At 38.6% G+C, this 20,634-nt stretch overlaps 2 protein-coding genes and 1 pseudogene across 4 annotated transcripts in view; all 3 read right to left on the bottom strand.

The window, feature by feature from the left end:
• The window catches only part of LOC143711072 (uncharacterized), a 60,885-nt gene extending 40,568 nt beyond the window's left edge, over window positions 1-20,317 (bottom strand). The window contains exons 1-2 of one of the 2 annotated variants that reach the window (XM_077202357.1): window positions 20,238-20,317; window positions 17,762-17,803 (exon numbers count right to left, since the gene is read on the bottom strand). In XM_077202357.1, coding sequence (XP_077058472.1) covers window positions 17,762-17,803; window positions 20,238-20,289 — 94 coding nt within the window. In that variant the 5' untranslated portion in view covers window positions 20,290-20,317. Of the gene's footprint in view, window positions 1-17,761; window positions 17,804-19,206; window positions 19,231-20,237 lie in introns of those variants that run through there. The other variant, XM_077202359.1, reaches the window with a different exon arrangement.
• Window positions 509-4,968, bottom strand: LOC143711141 (GTPase IMAP family member 7-like). Its single transcript, XM_077202479.1, has one exon. The coding sequence runs from the start codon at window positions 1,748-1,750 to the stop codon at window positions 755-757; it is 996 nt and encodes a 331-aa protein (XP_077058594.1). The 5' UTR covers window positions 1,751-4,968; the 3' UTR covers window positions 509-754.
• Window positions 4,934-15,039, bottom strand: LOC143711014 (GTPase IMAP family member 4-like; annotated as a pseudogene). Its single transcript, XR_013194726.1, has 2 exons — window positions 14,390-15,039; window positions 4,934-4,998 (listed from the first exon to the last, which is right to left on the bottom strand). The product of XR_013194726.1 is annotated as a GTPase IMAP family member 4-like (transcript).
• Window positions 20,318-20,634: the final 317 nt, after the last annotated feature.

The following is a 20,634-nucleotide window of genomic DNA, read 5'->3' on the forward strand; positions in this document are numbered from 1 at the left end:
TCATTCAGTTCTTCTGCTTGTTTTCTGGCTTCATCTTCATGTTTCTTTTTTATGACTTTAATTTCCTCTAGATGTTTCTTTTTAATTTCATCTTTCTCTTCCTCTTCTTTTCCTTTTCATCTGTTATTTTGCTCTTGTTTCAGATCTTCAATCATTTTCTCCCATCTCTTTCTCTCTTCTTCTCGTCTCTCATCATCTGCTTGTTTTCTTCTCTCCCACTCCTCTTTTCTCTCTCGTTCCAGTCGTTCATAATGTCTTTTCTTTTCCTCATATTCTCTCTCTTTGTCTTCTCTTTCTCTTCTCTGTTTCTGTCTCTCGTCCTCTATCTTCTGTCTTTCTTCTTCTCTCTCTCTTTCAAATTTCTTTCTCAATTTCTCGAGTTCTTGTTTTTCTCTCAGTTGTTCCTCGTGTTTCTCTTTTCTCTTTCTTTCTTCTTCCTCTCATTCTCTCATCTGTCGTTTCTTTTCATCCTCCCATTCTCTCTGCTGTCGTTTAATTTCCTCTTGACTGTAATTTTCAGCCTCTTTTATTTTTCTTTCCCATCTCTGTCATTCTTTCTCTTCTTCTTCATTCCTCTTTTTCTCCTCACATTCTCTCTTTTTTGTTTCTTCTTCTTCTTTCTTTTGTACCTCAGCTAAAATGCGTTCTTGTTCATTTTTTACTTTTGTTACTTTTCTAGATCTTTTCTGTATTTCTCTTCTCTCTCTCTATCATCTTCTTCTTTTTCTTTTTGCTGTTTTTCATACTGTAATCTCTAATTTTCAATCTCTCTCTTCATCTCTTCTATTTTTTGATGATATTCAGTTCTTCGTTGTTTTTCCTCTTCTGATTGTTTCTGGTTTTCAATCTCTTGTTTCTTCTGTTCTGTTTTCTCTCTTTCTTCAAACTCTTTTCTGAGTTTTTCCTCTTTTTCTCTGAATTGATTCTCCGTTTTCTTTCTCTCTTCATCTGCTATTTGTTTCTCTTCCTCAAGTCTCTTCATCATGTTTTTCATGTCCATCTCATATTTGGCTTGTAACTCTTCTCTCTGAATCAGAATTTCTCTCTCTTTCTCTTTCATTATTTGCTCCGTTCTCTTTTTAATGGACATCTCTGCCTCCTCAAACATGCTGTTAGTGAAGTATCGACACTGATTACTATTGTTCACTTCTTCTATCATGTGTAACAGTTGAATCACTTGAGTTTTTTCTTGTTTCTCTCTGTTATTGAAATACAGCAATCTGTTTCCACAATCTCTGGTCAGTTTCTTTAGTTCTGCATTGTTTCCTCGCTTCACATAATCCTCTATAGATTCACCCTCAAGATCGTCTGCTCTAGTGAACAGAACGATGGTGAACTGAGCAGATTTTGGGCCAAAGATCTTCTTTATCAGATCTACAGTGTCTTCTTCCACCTGGATGAATCTTCCCAGACTCAACACAATGATGAACACATGAGGTCCAGGTGACGACAGTGAAACACATTTCATTATTTCTTCCACCGCTAGTTCATTTGACAGTGTCGTGTCAAAGAGTCCTGGAGTATCAACAACAGCTACTGATCGACCATCAACTTCACCAACTCCCTTCAGACACACAGTCGTCACTGAATCCATGCTTGCTTGACTTATAAACTCGTTTCTTCCCAGAATAGTGTTTCCTGTTGCACTCTTTCCATTTCCTGTCCTCCCGATCAGAACAATCCTCAGTAGTAGTAGTAGTAAAAACTTTATTGTCCCACGGAGGGAAATTTGTATTGGGCCATCACCCATGCTGCCGTCAGTATACAGTTAACATACAACAAATTTACAAACCAGACAATATTAATAATAAAAATGGCATAAATTACAACTCCGTACCGCCCTCATTTAACATCTTTACAGACACTGGGATAAATGAGTTTTTGAATCTGTTCAATCTGCAGCGAGGAACTCTAAACCTCCTCCCAGAAGGCAGCAACTCGTACTCTGTGTACAGGATATGCGACGGATCACACACAATCTTTTTAGCTTGCGTTAAAGTAGCCTGTTCATAGAGGGTCTGCAATGATGTCTGTTCTTTTACTCCAATGATTTTCCAAGCAGTGTGGATCATCCGTACCAGTTTAGTTCTACGTGCTACGGACAGATTACCAAACCAGACTACAATACTATATCTAATTAAACTCTCGAAGACTGCCTGATAAAAAATTATCATAAACCTCTGATCCACACCATAAAGTCTAAGATGCCGTAAAAAGTGCAACCGTTGTTGTAATCTACTGCAAAGACTATCTACATGGATATTCCATGTCAATAAATTATCAAACAAGACCCCAAGATATTTATGTGAAGGGACCTGTATGATGGTTTCATTGTGGATAATCACAGGCCTGTGATCACCAACTCCTCTAGGGTCGAACACCATTTCATTCGTCTTATTGACATTCAGAGCTAGGTGGTTATCCTTGCACCAATTCACAAACTGTTCAATCTCTGACAGATATTCAGACAAGTCCTCTGTCTTTTTCAATAACCCTAAAATTGCAGTATCATCTGAGAACTTAATGATGTGGTTATTAGAATAACGCCTTCTGCAATCATCTGTATACAAAGTGAACAAAACCGGTGAGCTAACACAGCCCTGAGGGGCTCCTGTGCTTAACGTTCTGAATTCAGATAGTGTCCCATTAACACTAACCTGCTGCCTACGATTGGTCAAAAAAGAATAATACCATTTTATAATAAGTGGATTGACTTTAAAATAATTCAGCCTTGCAATTAAAAGATGTGGTTGCAACATATTAAAAGCTGAACTAAAATCTACAAATAAAAGACGTGCATACGAGCCTGGATCATCTAAATGCCTATTTATAAAATGTGTTATAGCTATAACAGCATCGTCTGTACTTCTATTGCTCCTATAAGCAAACTGAAGTTGGTCTGATAGACCACTCACGTCTGTTTTAACAAAATTAATCATAATTTTCTCCAAACACTTCATTATTATTGAAGTAAGTGCTACAGGACGATAATCATTATTCTCCTTACAGCTAGCCTTTTTTGGGACAGGGATAATAGTGGAGCTCTTCCACATAGAGGGAACTGTATTCGTGTCCATAGATTTCTGATAAATAGGGCACCAGGCTTCGGCCAACTCTCTACTACAAGATTTTAGTAACCGCCCAGAGATGCCGTCCGGCCCAGAAGCCTTATTAGGACAGACCTGTGAAAACAGTCTCTCCACCATGTTCTGGTCAATAATTATTTTAGGATTATCCAATATAGACAAGGCATCCAGTGCATTTGCCTGCTCCTGTGAGAAGTCTCTTACATCAAATCTACAATAAAAGTCATTCAACTCATTTGCCTTTGCCCCCTCATCTATCACATTGATAGATCTTTTGGCTGGAGCCATGTTTGTCATATGTTTCATAGAATCCCATAATTTTTTGGTATTCATAGTCGAACAATGGGCCTCAAATTTCTCCCTCTCCTTTCTCCTAGCATTCCTTAGTTTATAATTCAGTTCCTTCTGTACATCTTTCATAGCTGCAAGGTCTCCTCTCCTAAAAGCCATTTTTTTCTGTACTATGCACTCCTTAATTTCCTTAGAGATATAGGATTTATTATTCGGATATATAGTTATTATTTTTTGGTCTAACACATTATCTTTGCAGAAAAGTATATAATCTGTCATAGTCTCTACGGCCTCCTCTAGATCCAAACTTTGAAAGACGTTCCAGTCAGTGCAAGAGAAGCATCCTTTTAACGTTTCAATTCCATCATCATTCCACACATATACAGTTTTAGTTTGTGGTTTACTGCTCTTAAGCATGGACTTATATGTCGGAATTAAATGGACAGCATTATGATCAGAGGAGCCTAATGGCGATTTAACCTTAGCTATATAGGCATTCTTAACATTCCCATAACATTTGTCCAAGATGTTTTTGCCTCTCGTATTACATTCCACATATTGATGGAATCCAGGCAACACAGCATCAAGTTTACAATGATTAAAATCCCCTAAAATGAAACAAGGTGCTTCAGGGGTGCGACTTAATTGTCTATGAATACAGTCTGCTGTAAGTTTAGCTGCATTTGCAGCATTCCCACTAGGTGGAATATAAACGATACATATTAAAATGTTTCCGAATTCGCGTGGAAGATAAAAAGGCCTAAGGCTTACACATACCAGTTCCATGTCGGAGTTACAGAGCCGCTCCCTCACGGAGAATTGCGAGCACCACTTTTGGTTAACGTAAACACAAATACCGCCCCCTTTGCTCTTGCCTGAGTTGTCATTCCTATCAGAGCGTACCAGAGAAAAGCCTTCCAGGGCAATGAACGAGTCCGGCACGTCTTCTCGTAACCACGTCTCCGTGAACACAAGCAGGCATGAATCCCGGTACTCATGTCGAACTCTGGTATTGACTCTTAACTCCTCAACTTTGTTTCTCAGGGAGCGGGTGTTGCAGAGAAGCATTGAGGGTAGTGGTGGTCTTACTGCCCTTCTCCGTAATCTCTGCCTTACACCGCCACGTTTTCCCCTCTTCCGCGTCCGTCTCCGACGGCTTTCCCCCACTGTTCTCGCCTGTAATTCCCTCGGTAGCTGGGGGGCGAGTGTGTGACTAGGCTGGAGCAGTAAAAGTTGGTCACGGGTATAGCACAGAACCGCCTCCGACATCAACAAGTCCTGATTCACCAACATGGAATCGCATGTAATCAGCCATACGGTTAAAATCAGCATCAGTCCTCTTAATAAAAACAGCATCGTGTACATCTTGTGCCCAGATTGAGGAATAATAAATAAATAAAAAACAAACACAGACAGCAGCACAAGGTAGCCCGGGTCGCAACAGAGTAGCGCCACCGGAAAAAAATCGTCATTTTTTGCCAGAGGCTAAAGACTACAGCCAGTAGTAGGGGCTGTCCTGCATGTTTTCAACCCGCACATAGAGGGTGGGATCTTTCTCACAGAATGTACACAGTGTCAGACAAAAATAGCAGACCCTCTGGATCATCTGAACATTCAGCACCTGAAATAATGTATTTATTAATATCATTCAGGTCTATTTCTGGTGTTTTTCATTCCATGTATTATAAAAAAAAACACACACACAAAAAATATTACTGATGGTCTTTGTCATCACTGGGAGAGAATAACGTAAAATAAGATTTGTGTTTTTTTTTTACCCTTTAAGCAAACAATGGAAACTGGATCTCGAGTGTGGTCGTAGACCAGTCGGACACTGTTTTACAGCTGGTGTAAGAGTTAGTATTTTATTTTGTTTTTATTGTGAATTCCTCCTGAATTCAACAGCGGTTGTTAATTTCATATTGTAGTCGTGCCCTCATGTGGTTTGTTTGGCGACTGCAGGCAAAATGTTCGGTAAGACGGGAGATGACGCAACACAGCAGTTGCAATGTGTACTGCATGCTGTGGGTCAGTTTTGCCTGCAGCGAAATACCACAAAAACTGTGTTTTTCATTCAACAGTAAAAAGATTCACACCAGTCAGCATCTGTGTTTGTGCATTCATTTGTTCGTCCAGAGATTGAGCTTGTCATACCGATGGTGTCTAACGTATGGGATCTCGGGAATGTTTGTGTAAATCACATCGCAGAGTGAAGGAGAAAGACCAGATCCGTAACACTGGAGCGTGCTTGATTGGTTTGATCGTTTAGACTGACATGTCTTGATTTACCACACACAAAAGAATAGAAGCCACAGCTGACACAGTGCTGGAAGATCATCACTAGTCCACTCTTTGTAATTATAAATACATTTTCTCTTCTTTGTAATTATAATTTAATTTATTGTGGTATGCAAGTATTTTTTTTATGTACAGCAAAACAATTATAACTTCCAATTATAACTAACAGAGAGCATTATTTTAAAGGGGTAGAATAATGCCCTTTTCACAAGATGCAAAATATCTCTCTGATGTCCCCAGAGTGTGTGTGTGAAGTTTTAGCTCAAGATACCCCACATATATTTTCATTTAGCATGTTAAAGTTGTCACTTTTTGAGGGTCAGCAAAAACACACCGTTTTGTGTCTGTCCCTTTAAATGCAAATGAGCTGCTGCTCCCGACACAGAGGGCGGAGTTTCAAGAGCTCGTGTGTATTAGCAGCTCCGATTACCTCACACAGACACCCACTGAAATGACAGAAACTGTTCTAAACGGAGTCAGACAAAGATGGAGAGTCAAGAAGAAGTGACAATATGTAGAATGCAACAGCACGTCTCTGAATGGTTAGTTAATGAATTTGTGTTGTGATGTGGAGTAAAAGGGATACTTCAGGATTTAGCATTAAGCTTTGTATTAGTAGAAAACCTGTAGTATTTTCGAATTACCATTCTTTCCACCTCATATCCCCCTGAGACGAGAGATTTATGTATTTTTTGTCTGGAAAAAATCCTCCGATGACGCAAAAATCGTCATTTTTTGCCAGAGGCTAAAGACTACAGCCAGTAGTAGGGGCTGTCCTGCATGTTTTCAACCCGCACATAGAGGGTGGGATCTTTCTCACAGAATGTACACAGTGTCAGACAAAAATAGCAGGCTCTTGTTCTGTGGAGAAAGCTGAGTAGTAGGGGTTACCATCCTCTATTTCCCGGACATCTCCGGCCGTTGAGATCGTCCAAAATGTCCGGGATTAAGCTTTTGCTTCTGCAGTCGCCATTCATTGTTTACATGCACACCTTTTGTTTCAATCTAACTGAAATCATTCCGATTGGTTAATCTAAATGTAGTGTTTACATGAACACTAAACAAGTGATCGGTTGATGTGCGTTTTAACATTGCTAAGAAAAGAGATACGGGACCGCTGCGTCTCAGTAATCACGCCACCGGCCTCGCGCCGATCTCCCACGGCCCTAGTCTCGTCCTGCTCGCCACAGTAAACATAATGACTGGCGACTGTAGAACGCAAAAGCCGAATCCCGGACAATTTGGGCAATCTCGAAATACCGGGCAAACTCGTCACAGAGACTCACTAGTAGCCTAGCCTTGTTTTCAACTGCGCTCTCTTACTGGTAGGCGTGGCTTGGGAGTGGCCTCCTAGGGCAGCGAAGCAAGTGCATTCTGGGAGTTGTTGTCTTTCATCCACATAAGCCAAAAATACCTTTTCTGGCTTTTCTCAGTCTAGAAAGCTCCAAATTCAAAAATAATTTCACATTTCTTCTACATAAATTACCCATTTTAAATACACATTCATCTTTCCCGAGGTGAAGTATCCCTTTAACTATCTTCAATTAGCATATTCTGTCATGATAATCTATAAATCGTTCGTATAAGAACTGTTGTGAGATGCACACTGAGTGAATTTCTATTGCATGTGAAAAGATGGATGCTAAAGTTTGAGCTGACTCGACTACATGTACTCGAATGTACTCGACTACAAGTACTCTTCCTCTTCTCAACATGGACTGCGTGTTACGGGGGGCGGGGTTTATGTAAATTTTAGGGTTGGTGATGTCACTAACCCGTGAGGAATGTCGTGTAGTCCCTACCAGCCGTTTGTTGTAGTCCTTAAAAAAACGATTTCTTTAAAAGGAAATATCTCCCTTTGCTTTGAACTTTGAGTGTTGTAACTATGCAGATGTTGTTTATGCTCAAACATTACACACTAACTAAAGTTAGAAAACTGAAATCATAATCAACCACCCCTTTAAAGTCCCCGTGAAATCTAGTGGTGGTGATGGCGCAGTGGATAAGACACATGCCTTCGGTGTGAGAGACCCGGGTTCAAATCCACTGTGAGACACCAATGTGTCCCTGAGCAAGACACTTAACCCCTAGTTGCTCCAGAGGCGTGCGACCTCTGACATATATAGCAATTGTAAGTCGCTTTGGATAAAAGCGTCTGCTAAATGAAAAAATTTAAATGTAAATCAAAATTGACCCTATTTACTTTGTTAGCGCATATTACTAGTCTTGTGGTGAACAATTAATCCGTGCAAGTAAATATAAAAAATTGAAAAATTTACCATGGTAATCTTTAATCAAAATCTGAAAAGTTACTTCCGGTCTGGAATGGCGTCTTTTTCTGATGACGTAGGTTTGACGGCTTGGGTTTGAAAACGCTTGAACCACTCCCCTCAAACCGTTAGTCTGCTATGAGCGAGAGATGGAGAGGAGGAGCGCTAGAGTAAAACCCTGCCCTCTGTTCAATATTCCGTTTCACTTGGAAATACGTCACAGCACTGGAGAAAAGTCGTTTGCAACTTCCGGTTCACAGGGACTTTAAGATTTTGAGTACGACTGAAAAATGTCTTTACCTGCAGAATTAAACTTAAAGGGTTAGTTCACCCAAAAATTAAAATTCTATCAGTAATTATTCCTCGTCATGTTGTTCCAACCCCGTAAGATTTTCGATTATCTTCGGAACACAAATGAAGATATTTTTTATTAAATCTGAGAGCTGTCTCACTCCTCCATAGGCCTCTAGGCAATCTCATCTTGCCGGCCCAGAAAGTTAGTAAAGACAATGTTTAAAATAGCCCAAGTGACTCAAGCGACGAGAATACTTTTTGAGCACAAACCCCCCCCAAAAAATAATGACTTTATTCAACTATTCATTTTCTTCCACGTGGGCAAGGAGAGCACCATGACGCATGTGCGAGAACTGAGATGTTGTTGATGATGTTGCTGACATAGCCTAAAGTAAAAAAAAAAGTATAAGACATATAAAAGTAAAGTCATATAACTAAATTACTGTATCGCAACTTTAACAACCACCACATGCTCCCCATGCCGCTTCCACTTATACCTTGTTGTTTTGTAAAAACAAGTTGGGCACAGCTGTAGATTTCAGAAATCGTCTTGTCTTTTGTTGACCTGGTTTGAAGTCAGGTGAAAATTTGCTTGACGAACTGAAGCGGTAAATTAACATCCCACTGCCAAAGCTTCAGTCGCTCACGATCATTTGATGGGAAAGTGTGAAATGTAAGACATTCATTTTGTGGCATTGGTAAGGCACTTTTATGTTTTCTTGTTGGTTTCACACGTTTTGGATATTCTGAAAATGCAAACACTTTAGAACCGTTGTAAACACTACATCGAGACCTAAATCACAATCAAAGAGCCACGATTAGTGATGTCCGGTTCGTGAACGAATCGTTCTTTTGAACCGGTTCTTTTTAGTGAACTGGTCGAACCAGTACATTAAATAGGACTGAATCCTTTGAAACAGATCGCCTCTTCTTGCGTCAGCACTGATCCACAAGTTACTAAAGTTACTCACTTTTCGGACATGCCTGAGTCCTGACAGTCCCTTCGACTCAAAATAAACCAATTTCCTGCATTATATTTTACTCCAGTAAATCCAACAGTTCACTGAACTGAGACATGTTCTCATACTGAGAACCTGATGAGCTGAGCATGCGTGCAATTTTTTCAGAGGGATGAAATGCATGTTTCTTAAAGGGTTAGTTCACCCAAAAATGAAAATTATGTCAGTAATGACTCACCCTCATGTTGTTCCAACCCCGTAAGACCTTCGTTCATCTTCGGAACACAAATTAAGATATTTTTTGATTAAATCTGACAGCTGTCTCACTCCTCCATAGGCTTAAGGAACTGAAACTTGCTGGCCCAGAAAAGTTATTAAAGAGATCGTTAATATAGTCCAAGTGACTACAGTGGCTCAATCTTAAGTTTATCAAGTGACGAGAATACTTTTTGTGTGCAAAATAAAACAAAAATAACGACTTTATCTCACTATTCCTTTCCTTCTCTCTAGGCCTCGAGTTAGTTCACGCAGTGTTTTAGCGTAGCGCATCTGTTTTGCACGTCACCACGTAGACTCACTATTGGCCAACGCTGATCATGTGTGTGATGCGTGTGGCGTACAACGCGGACGCGCTACGTTAAAACACTACGTGAACTAACTCGAGGCCCAGAGAGAAGGAAACGAATAGTGGAATAAAGTCGTTATTTTTGTTTTATTTTCCACACAAAAAGTATTCTCGTCGCTTTATAAACTTAAGATTGAGCCACTGTAGTCACTTGGATTATATTAACGATCTCTTTAATAACTTTTCTGGGCCAGCAAGTTTCAGTTCCTTAAGCCTATGGAGGAGTGAGACAGCTGTCAGATTTAATCAAAAAATATCTTAATTTGCTGGTTTAGATCGTACTTATCAGACCGTTACCATTTTGTCTGTTTAAATGGGGAAAAATCAAAGATAACGCCAGTAGACTATGGAGTGACGCAAGGATCGGTGTTAGGCCCTCTGCTATTCTCAATATACATGCTGCCACTTGGTAATATTATAAGAAAACATTGAATTAATTTCCACTGTTATGCTGATGACACTCAATTATATATCTCATCACGACCAGATGAAAACACTAACTTATCTAAATTGACAGAGTGTCTAAATGATATAAAATGCTGGATGACGTGTAATTTCCTGCTATTAAATTTAGATAAAACGGAGGTACTACTTATTGGTCCAAAAAACTACCCACAAAATCCCTTACAATACAACTTTAATTTAGAAGGATGTCCTGTTACTTTATCCACTACAGTAAAAGACCTGGGTGTTATACTAGACCGCAACTTGACTTTCGAAAATCATATTTCATATATTACAAGAACAGCCTTTTTCCACCTTAGAAACATTGCTAAGCTACGTAACATGCTATCTGTTTCTGATGCAGAAAAGCTAGTTCATGCATTCATGACATCGAGAATAGATTACTGTAATGCTTTATTAGCTGGTTGTCCTGCATCCTCAATAAACAAGCTACAGTTAGTGCAAAATGCAGCCGCTAGAGTTCTTACTAGATCTAGAAAATATGATCATATAACACCTATTTTATCTCTACACTGGTTACCTATTAGGTTACGTATCAATTACAAAGTATTCCTACTGACCTATAAAGCCCTAAATGGTTTAGCTCCTGTGTATTTAACAGACCTTCTATCGCCATACAATCCATCGCACTCTTTAAGATCACTAAATTCGAGGCTTCTGGTCATTCCTAGGATATCTAAGTCCACTAAAGGAGGGAGGGCGTTCTCGCATTTAGCTCCTAAACTCTGGAATAGCCTTCCTGATATTGTTCGAGACTCAGACTCGCTGTCCCAGTTTAAAACTAGATTAAAAACGCATCTCTTTAACCAAGCATTCACTTAATGCTTAACCTTTAATACTACTGCTGAATCAGTTCGAAGGCATTAACATTATGAACATCAGCTGTGCTAATTATTTCCCATCTGCCTTTCTGCTGTTATCTCGGGACGCTAGTCCCAAGGTAAATAGCGTTCGTCAGCTCCAGTTTGTATCCAGCCTCTCACGGAGACTTCAGATGCCCCAACGCCTGTGAAGAGACGACTCGACGCCTGTGAAGAGACGACTCAAAGCCGGCGATATGTTATGCCATAAATTAATACATGATTAACTAACTATTTTTCTATTTACATTTCCGAAATGCACTTTCTGTAAAGCTGCTTTGAGACAATGTGTATTGTGAAAAGCGCTATACAAATAAATTTGAATTGAATTGAATTGAATTTGTGTTCCGAAGATGAACGAAGGTCTTACGGGGTTGGAACAACATGACGGTGAGTCATTACTGACATAATTTTCATTTTTGGGTGAACAAAACATTTAAGTATTTTGTTGATTATCAATAAGTGTAACACAATAAAACATGTTGGAAACAGGTTTATCACATACTGTCTTTTCACTGTATTATTTTAAAGATTGGAAATACAATGAATGAATTATAAAACTAAACATTTATTATTATACTAAACATTATTTTCAGGAACAGCTCATTTTATTTCTTAAGTTGATATACATTTTGCCAAATCTTGCCAAGGTTTTAAGGGTGCAAAGTGTTTATAATGTGTTAATCAAAACATAACATATTAAACATAGTGGGGACATGCATCGACAACTTAGTTTTGTCGACTGTAGGCTATAGTAAGGTTTCAGCAGTTCTCAGCTCAGCACATACAGGCCTATGCTACGGTTCTCGAGTCAAGAACTGGTTGTTGCAGGAGTTCTCGTATCACCAGTACAGAACCGAGAACGGTTTCTTGCGGACACGTTCGATACGGAGAACCGATGAGCTGGAGAGACTGCGCATGCGTGATAACCGTCTCAGAACTGAAATTTCTTTTGGCCAACTGTTGCTGTGCTGATACATGAGCACGGGTGAACCAAGGACTTGTACGAGGGGCCGAATTCGGCGAAATGTAAGTTTATTTAATTACAAATAGAATAAAAATGATGAAGACCAGTTTATTCACTTTAGATCTTTAAGACATGTAAAACATCCGCGTTTGTCCATCGCCTTAGGGCTACAGGGTTCATTTTCAAAACGTAAATGTAAGAAACTTATCTAAGAGGATTATGACGATGTACTATTATTTAACTGAAGTTATGATTACAAATGCCTTTATTTGAATGTATATTTATCCGTCGGGATGATAGAATTGACGCCATTACGTAATGACGTAAAAGAACTGGTGAACCGGTTCATTGAAATGAACTGTCCGAAAGAACCGGTTCGTGGAAAAGAACCAGACTTCCCATCACTAACCACGATGGATGGTCAAGAACTAAGAAGAGTTCTTAGTCAGAGGCCCAAATGGAAAACCTTACTGGTTAAAGTCAAAAACTAATCTACTAACATATTAATTTGCTAACATAATAGCAATAGTATATTATACAGAAGCATTTGCTGTGAAATGTAAAGTGACTATTTGCTCTCAAATCAAGCTGCATGCACCACTTGTCACCATGATGGTAACTAAAGCAAACATTAACAGAAATTCTTCTAAATTAGCATAACAAAACATTAATCACTACTAAATCGCACACTTATATATTTTTTTGTGTGTAAGATTAATGTCATTACACTTGATTTTATCATTTACTCTCCCTTTCGAGTGCCATCGGCAAATCATGCTGGGAAATAGACATCCCAGCCGTTTCAGTTAAACTTAAGTTTGTCTAAATTTAAATAATTTCATAAACAACTTACAACACTTAAATAACTTACAACAATGAAACAGTTCAGTTTACTTAAAATATATCAGTTATGTGAACTTGAAAGAAAAAGAAAGTGCTAAATACTCATAAAAGTTAATTTGACTGAACTTTTTTTTTTTTTTTTTTTTCCACTGTCATCTACCTACCCTGTTGTTTTGTCTGCTGTCTTTGTCCACTGACTTTACTGTTGCTTGTCTATCGTAAAGCTTCCTTGAGCTCTGGAAAGGCGCTATATAAATAAAACTTATTATTATTATTATTATTATTATTGAACTAATTAGTTTAATTTAAGTTTGTCCTACTCAAACCAATTAATTATTTTGAGCGTTAGGGTTTACAGTGTACTTATGGTCAGTAGAATATCTGTTTGGGAACCAACAAATAAAGTTTTAGCAGACAACTCTACTAATACTCCAATGAGAGTTAGTTAACTTGTAGTTGCAAAGTGCAAAGGACTATCGAAATAAAGTGTTACTGAAATCATCTAGCAGCCTATGAAGGAGTGAGACAGCTCTCAGATTTCATAAAAAATATCTTAATTTGTGTTCTGAAAATGAACGAAAGTCTTTCGGGGTTGGAACAACATGAGGGTGAGTAATTACATGTGTTTTGCAGAGGTGGGAAATCCAGGGGCAATGAGTAGAAGTAAAAGTCCTCCTCAGTATTTTGTTCCAATCACCTGGATTTGCTAATTCAGACAGGAGAGAGAACTATTTAGTGAAATCAGCTGACTGAGTTCATGGGTGGAATAAACATATGGCAGGACTTCTACTCATTGGCCCCTGAATTACCCACCTCTGGTGTTCTGCTAACCCCTAATTTCCACCAACTGTGGAACGGCTGCGGATCCGCTCCGGAACGGCGGCGTAGTCAATAGGTTTCCATTAAAGTCAATGTGTGTATTTTCACTGAATACGGAACAGCTGCGTTCCGACTTCGGCGATCCACAGCCTTCCGGAGCAGATACGCGGAGCTTCTATTTTTGCCGGATGCCGGAGAGCTCCGCAGCAATCCAGCACTTATATCGAGCAATCATACGTGAATTCGCGAGATCTCGTGGGTCCTCGTGACTTGAGCTGTCAGTCATGGGCGCAGCCGTTCCGTAACAAATCCGGACCTGGTGAGTATTGAAGGACGGTGGAGCATGGAGCCGACACGCAATGGAGCCGACACGCAGCCGTTCCGCAGTTGGTGGAAATCCGGGGTAACTCATTTGACCAATTCATGGATCTGACTCAAAAGAATGATTAATTCATGTGAATCTATGAAACATGTGAATCTAATTCTGATTCTACATTAACAACAGTATTACAGGGCACACAATATGATTGCTGTAATATTGTAAAGGGAAAGTTTGTACATTCTTATAAAGATGAATTAGCTAATATTAAAACAAAGAAAACATGCACTAACCTTCTAACTGAATCTTCTGCTGTAACTCTTTATTTTCATTCTCCAGTCTCTTCAGTTCTTCTTTATATTTCTCTTCTGTTTCACGTCTGACTCTGTTCTCTTGAGCTTTCACATACATCTGAAGTGAATATGGTTCAGTGATCATGTTCTCTATATAATCCAGTAGATCTGGGATCTGTCTTGAGTTTACAGGTTCCTTTAACCCAATCACTCTGTACTGACCTCCACAGAGATTGATTAACCGCTGAGATTCTGGGCTGGATTTTACAAAGTCTGTCACTGGTCTGTCAACACTGAGCTCTGATGTGAAAAGTACAATGAAGTGCTCTCTGGAGTAAAATATATTCTGGATCTTCTCTATTTCTGCTTTGTTTTCATCAGTCAGTGGACCAACAGGAACAATGATGAGGAAAACATGAACTCCAGGATCACAGAGAGACACACAGCGGAGAGTCTGACACATCACTTCCTCCTCTGAGAGCTGGAAGCTCCACCAGACTGTTCACACGACCATGTTTCTTCTCTTTCTTCACACACACTTCACTGCTCGCTCTCTGTTGTGAAGGTTTTATTGGTTTCCCACGTAAAAGTTTTGACAAAGAGACTTTAAGTTTTGTATCTATTCCACACAGCACCAGATTCAGGAACATATCAAGAAACTCAAGCTTTGGTATTGTCCACAGCAAAAACTCCAGTGTTAAATTAACTCTCCTGGGAGTTTATATGGCTCCAGACTCAGTGTTAAAATATGAGTGTTAAAGTTAATGAGATCATTAATCCATTAACATTAACTCCGCTTCGCGTCGTGCCTAACAACGCCCTTCAGCCGTTACTTATTCACGATACAGCACAGCCTCTCGTACCTTATTGCGTACATACATACTTATTTATATACTATTTTTAAGGGGCTTGTTTAAGTTAGCTCCTTCTGTGATATATGGCAACCTTTTACCTGGAGCTTTAATCAACAGAAGTTCATAAAGTTCAGAAGTGCCTAGAAGGAGAGCAGCAGTATGAACAGCTACTGTTAGCATTGACTAAGTAGTTTAAAGTATACACACCTTGTAAATGCGTCATTATTTTACCATAGCCTGGTGAACACTGACACACCGTGCTCCGTTTCAGTGTGTGTGTGTGTGTGCATGCGCGTGCGTCTTTTGCATCAGTAAAATGCGATCGGTTAATTTGAGTGTCAAGTTGTAATCATAACGAAAAAAAGGAAGATTTTATCAGCTGGTTCAGTGGCCAATTGTTTGGAGTTGGAAAATATATAACTTGCGCTGCATATTTAGTAATTTTGCCTCAGGTACAGGATTAACGTTATACATTCGCCTTAACAAGTTTGTTCATTACCCCGGCAACTGCTTGCGTGTCATGCTGAATGCGATTTTTGTGTTTAAAAAGTAACTAGAAACGGAAGATGCAGATAATATACATTATTTAAAGTTATTTCTTTTCGTTACAATATTGATATATGAACTGTTGTTGTCAAGTAACCTTCATGTTTCCCCGTTGCGAACGTGTACTCCTCTAAACTGTAGCCTACGGGTGCTGCACTGCTCTAGTCACTGCTGCCCCTTTTTTCCTGAACATATCACGCTAACAACATCGCTTTACAAAACGTAATTCCTTTGTGGATCCTCTTGATCTGCTTTCTCCATGTTTCTTTGACAAATGTCAGTGTCTCAGTCTCAGGCACGCTGCACGCGAGTTAACCACGCCCACTTATTTACATGTCGCGGTATTACGGAATAAAAAAATCTGTTACGGTTGACATTTTCTACCGCGGTATCGATATATATCGCCATATTGCCCAGCCCTAATTGAATCAGGTGTGCTATTTCAGGGTTAAAACAGAAACATGACCTGTCATGGGGTCCCTGCAGGAGAGGTTGAGAACCACTGATTTAAATTAATAATTTTAAATTATAGATAAATTAATTTGATTGTAGAAAGAATTCCAGGTGCAGTTCACGCTCAGCCAAAAAGATACCATGTAGCATTTCATTGGTTTGTCGGAATTCTATTCTGATTGGTTGATAACTTTTGACAAGGTTTAATCCAGAAGGGAAGAGAATTTATTTATAGTGCAAAAACACGGGGAGATTTGTGAGTGTTTGTGCACGCACATGCAATAACTGAGCGAGAGGCAGTTCGTAAGAGAACACTGTATATTGGAGAACGTGCGTCCAGTTTTGAGAAAGAGCAAAGGAAATCCGTGTGCGAGCAGAGAGATTCACCTTTGCGCATTACATGGAAGTGCTCTCGCATTACAATAATATGCTCTAGACAATTGACATTAAATTAATGCCATATGTGATAATTAACAAGAAAACGGGTAAATGGAATGGCGCTAATCAAACAACTAGGTCAAACAGGCAATGAAGGAAGACCCCAGCTAACAGATTTTTGTTACATTTTTGTTTTGTTATATAAATCTGTTAGCTGCGACAGTTAAAACACAATGAAACAGCCAAAACAGAACATAACTGACTATAAATGTAACACTTTCATTATTTCTGTGTTACAATGCGTTTTTAAACATTTTCCATTTTCGTGTTACTAGGCACGACTTCGCGTCGTGCCTAACAACGCCCTTCAGCCGTTACTTATTCACGATACAGCACAGCCTCTCGTACCTTATTGCTTTTATAAAACGGTTGCCACACAATACAAATATTAAAGCCGAAAAATATTTATCTATGCAACTTTAATGAAGTAAAATCGCTAAAAGCATTCCTTCCGCTGGAAAAAATAGTCCCTGACCATAAACAGCAACAGAAGTTACATACATTATTTCGCCAATAGATGGCGGCAAAGACTGTCTTATGAATGAGTCAATCGGTAGAGAAGACTTTTATATTGAAAAGACTCAAACTTGTTTTCACTGAGAAGGAAGACGCAAACAAATGACATGGGAAAAACCCTTAACATTAAAAGGACAAGATATCGCAGCGGACATTCAAACGGAATATTTTATTATGAATATAGGACTGACCTGAAGGAAAATGCAATGTCTACTGTGAATGCAGGTAACTTTACACTCGCTTTCTTGATCTCTCACAATAGTCCATAGCTTCAATGGACAATATCAATGAGATCGCACATGTGTTTAAGTTGCTAAGAGTGGTTGCTAGGGGCGTTGTAGTGATACATAGAACCATTAAGTGAAGCGGTCATAGCCGTGTTTTATCGTGAATAAATGACCAATCAGAATCAAGGATTGAAACTAACCGTTATATATATATATGTAAATATTTTTTTTTGTCTTTTCAGAATCTTGGGAGAATTGTCATTGTGTTTGAAAAAAAACTGTGTAGCTCTAATATTAAAATGTACATTTCAATAAAATCATCTGAATTGTCTACTTACAGTTGGGGCGATATCCCTCTGGACTGTGATCTCTTATATCTACTGTAAAAAAAAAAAAAATTTAAACATCCATGAAGTTGTTAAATGCTTAAACTCGCATAAATGCTTAACTTGCAATTTTAATGGAAGAGCTGAAATAATTTTCTTTCTGATGACACTGTCAACAAACATGACATTCAGACAGATCTAGACAGATTTAGCAGCTTTGATGTCTGGTCACTGACAAACTCAGCTCAAGGTGCCTTTGTGCTTTATTGATTGATTGACTGATAGACACAGACCAATTACAGCTCAATTTAGAGATGCTTTAGAGATAGCTCTAATATTGATATTTTCTGAATTCTTTCATTTAGTTATAAATTCTCATAGATTGTATCAATTTAAAGTCATAACAAGATGAAAAGGGTTTAAACTGATGAAAGGGGTTTAAACACTGTCTATAGTGTAAACTACAGTAGTGCATAATGCATCATATCACATTATCAAAATTTTGTTTATCACTAAATTGACTCTTCTCATGTCCTCTTCAGTGAAGTATAAAGAATACTCCAGTATGGTTATGAACACATGAGGTCCTGGAGCAGACAGAGACACACACTCTCACTGTCTGTGTGATCTGATGATCTGAGATGTTTGGATTCAGCAGATGAAGAGTGGTAATGAGAGTGATGTGTCTGTCCTTCACCATCCCACTGATTGGGATCACATTATGTTGCATTAAAGCTGTAAGCACTTCATTTTCACACATATCTATTCCCAGGATTAAGTTTCTGACTCGAATATTTTCTGATACATTCTTCCCCAGAAAAACAATCCTAAGAGCACACACTGAAACACACAAAACGCATTATGAAGATAAAAATAGAGAGAACTAATTAGTAAAATCAGCTGACTGAGAGAGTTCATGGGTGGAATAAACTTATGGCAGGACTTCTACTTTCTGACCCCTGGACTATACAACTCTGATATTTTGACACCAATGTTGATGTCTGCGAGGACAGTGAATGTGCAGCCAGTCATAAAGAGTGATTGATTGGTCGCGGCACTGTTTGCAAAAAAAAAAAAAAGAAAAAAAAAGAAGAATGCATTTAATTCGCATAAATGTATATAATTTTTTTGTAAAACTTATTATTATTATTTTTTTAATAAGATGCTGCAGCGGCTGGGGGCTGGCTGCAGGACGACTTAACCTCCACGGACAGTTTTTAATGTTTTATCAGACAATAACTACTCACGATTTTGCTTTAGGATCATGTTCGGGACGATTAGGGCCAGAATCGGAATTCAGGTTAACAGCTGAGAATTTTTCGCACTTAGGTAAAGTTGGTTTTATATTCGCATATTCGCGGACTTTCGCGTTCAATAACTCGTGAACTAAACGTTGTTGCAACACACAACACGTATCACATATAACTACAGATAAAACACCAGAAGCTACAACATACATTTCCTCAAAACGATCTTTCCTTCGCACTGGACAAAATACATTGACCTCTATGCGCAGGCTGCTAAGAAGGGACCATCTGCAAAGTGCAAACCCGAAGGAAAAGCCGTTTTGAAGAGATTAAAATATTAAAACAATGTTATTTGTGTAGTAACAATATTCAGCTCACGAGATATTGAACGCGGAACTCCGCAAATATGCGAAGCGAATATAAAAAGCAGTTTTTACCTGTTTGCACACGATGAAAAACAATATTCACTTTTTAGACGGTACCTATCTTGGTTACCACACTACATTTCTCCTAAGTATGTAGGCTATGCATTAAAAATATACTTGCCCATTTTGATCGATTGTAGAAAATGTTGTAGTTCACAATCTTTGTTGTCAATATCATGTAGCTGCTTCGAATCTGGAAAAAAAAATTGCTTCATTGACTATTTAATTGAAAAAGTTCTTTAACGCGAATGTGCGAATATAAAACCAACTTTACCTAAGTGTAACAGTGGCCAGCTTTTCCGTACACTCTTGACGTTACATTGTAAGTCCATGCAGTCTCTGAGGTTAGAGAAGAATATGCTTTGGGTTTACTTTGACGATTAACACATCTTTGAATAAACACATCCATTTTATCTAATTTGACAGGCTACTACAAGACTTTGTGCCATTTCTGTCTCGAAGTTACAAAGGGGAAATTTAACGGTGGAAAAAATTGACATTTGCTTTAAAAAGTGCATATAAAACAACATTTTCAAAGCTTCAAATAATCGCGTGTGATTTACATTGATTCAGCTTATGTCATTAAAATCACTCACTCCAACCAGGTAATCAAAGTTCGCAAGCCAAGAATAAGCTAAAATAACCAGCACAAATATGCAGTAGGGCTTACACACCTGTGTGTATACACAAATCAGCAAGGGTCCGGTGGATAAATATATAAATTAAAGTCTAAATTTAAAGAAAGCGAACCCGTAAAAAATAACATAAGCCTTCATAATACTTTGATTTGTATTAAATGTGTGTTTAACAACGTACCTGAACTGTGAGCCATTTTCTCAACAACGCCTTGAATTCGAGTAGACTCCATGCATGCAGCTCCCTTTTTGCCAGCTCCCTATTCGTCCAACAATTCGTTCCTAAAAATAAACTATTAAAAATGTTGGACGGTTGTTAACCCCCCCTAATATGTTTGGTCGTATTTCTTAAAGGAACAGTAGTTGGCTATGTGAATTACAAGCCTGTGGATCCGGCAGCATTTGTCATTTAATAGTGAAAATAAATAGCCTACTCCTGAAAAGATTATCTTGTCTGCCTCTATAAATGGTGTAAGCAATGTGGTGAATTATTATTTTGTAATTACTAAATGTTCTTTTAAAAGTATGGAGAAATGTGACATTATGTTTCCAACTGAGATTTAGTCAGAGTTGTATAG

Source organism: Siphateles boraxobius, unplaced genomic scaffold (assembly GCF_051911475.1).
Source record: "Siphateles boraxobius isolate OS27281-9 unplaced genomic scaffold, OSU_SipBor_1 49, whole genome shotgun sequence".
In the NCBI taxonomy this organism is placed as follows: domain Eukaryota; kingdom Metazoa; phylum Chordata; class Actinopteri; order Cypriniformes; family Leuciscidae; genus Siphateles; species Siphateles boraxobius.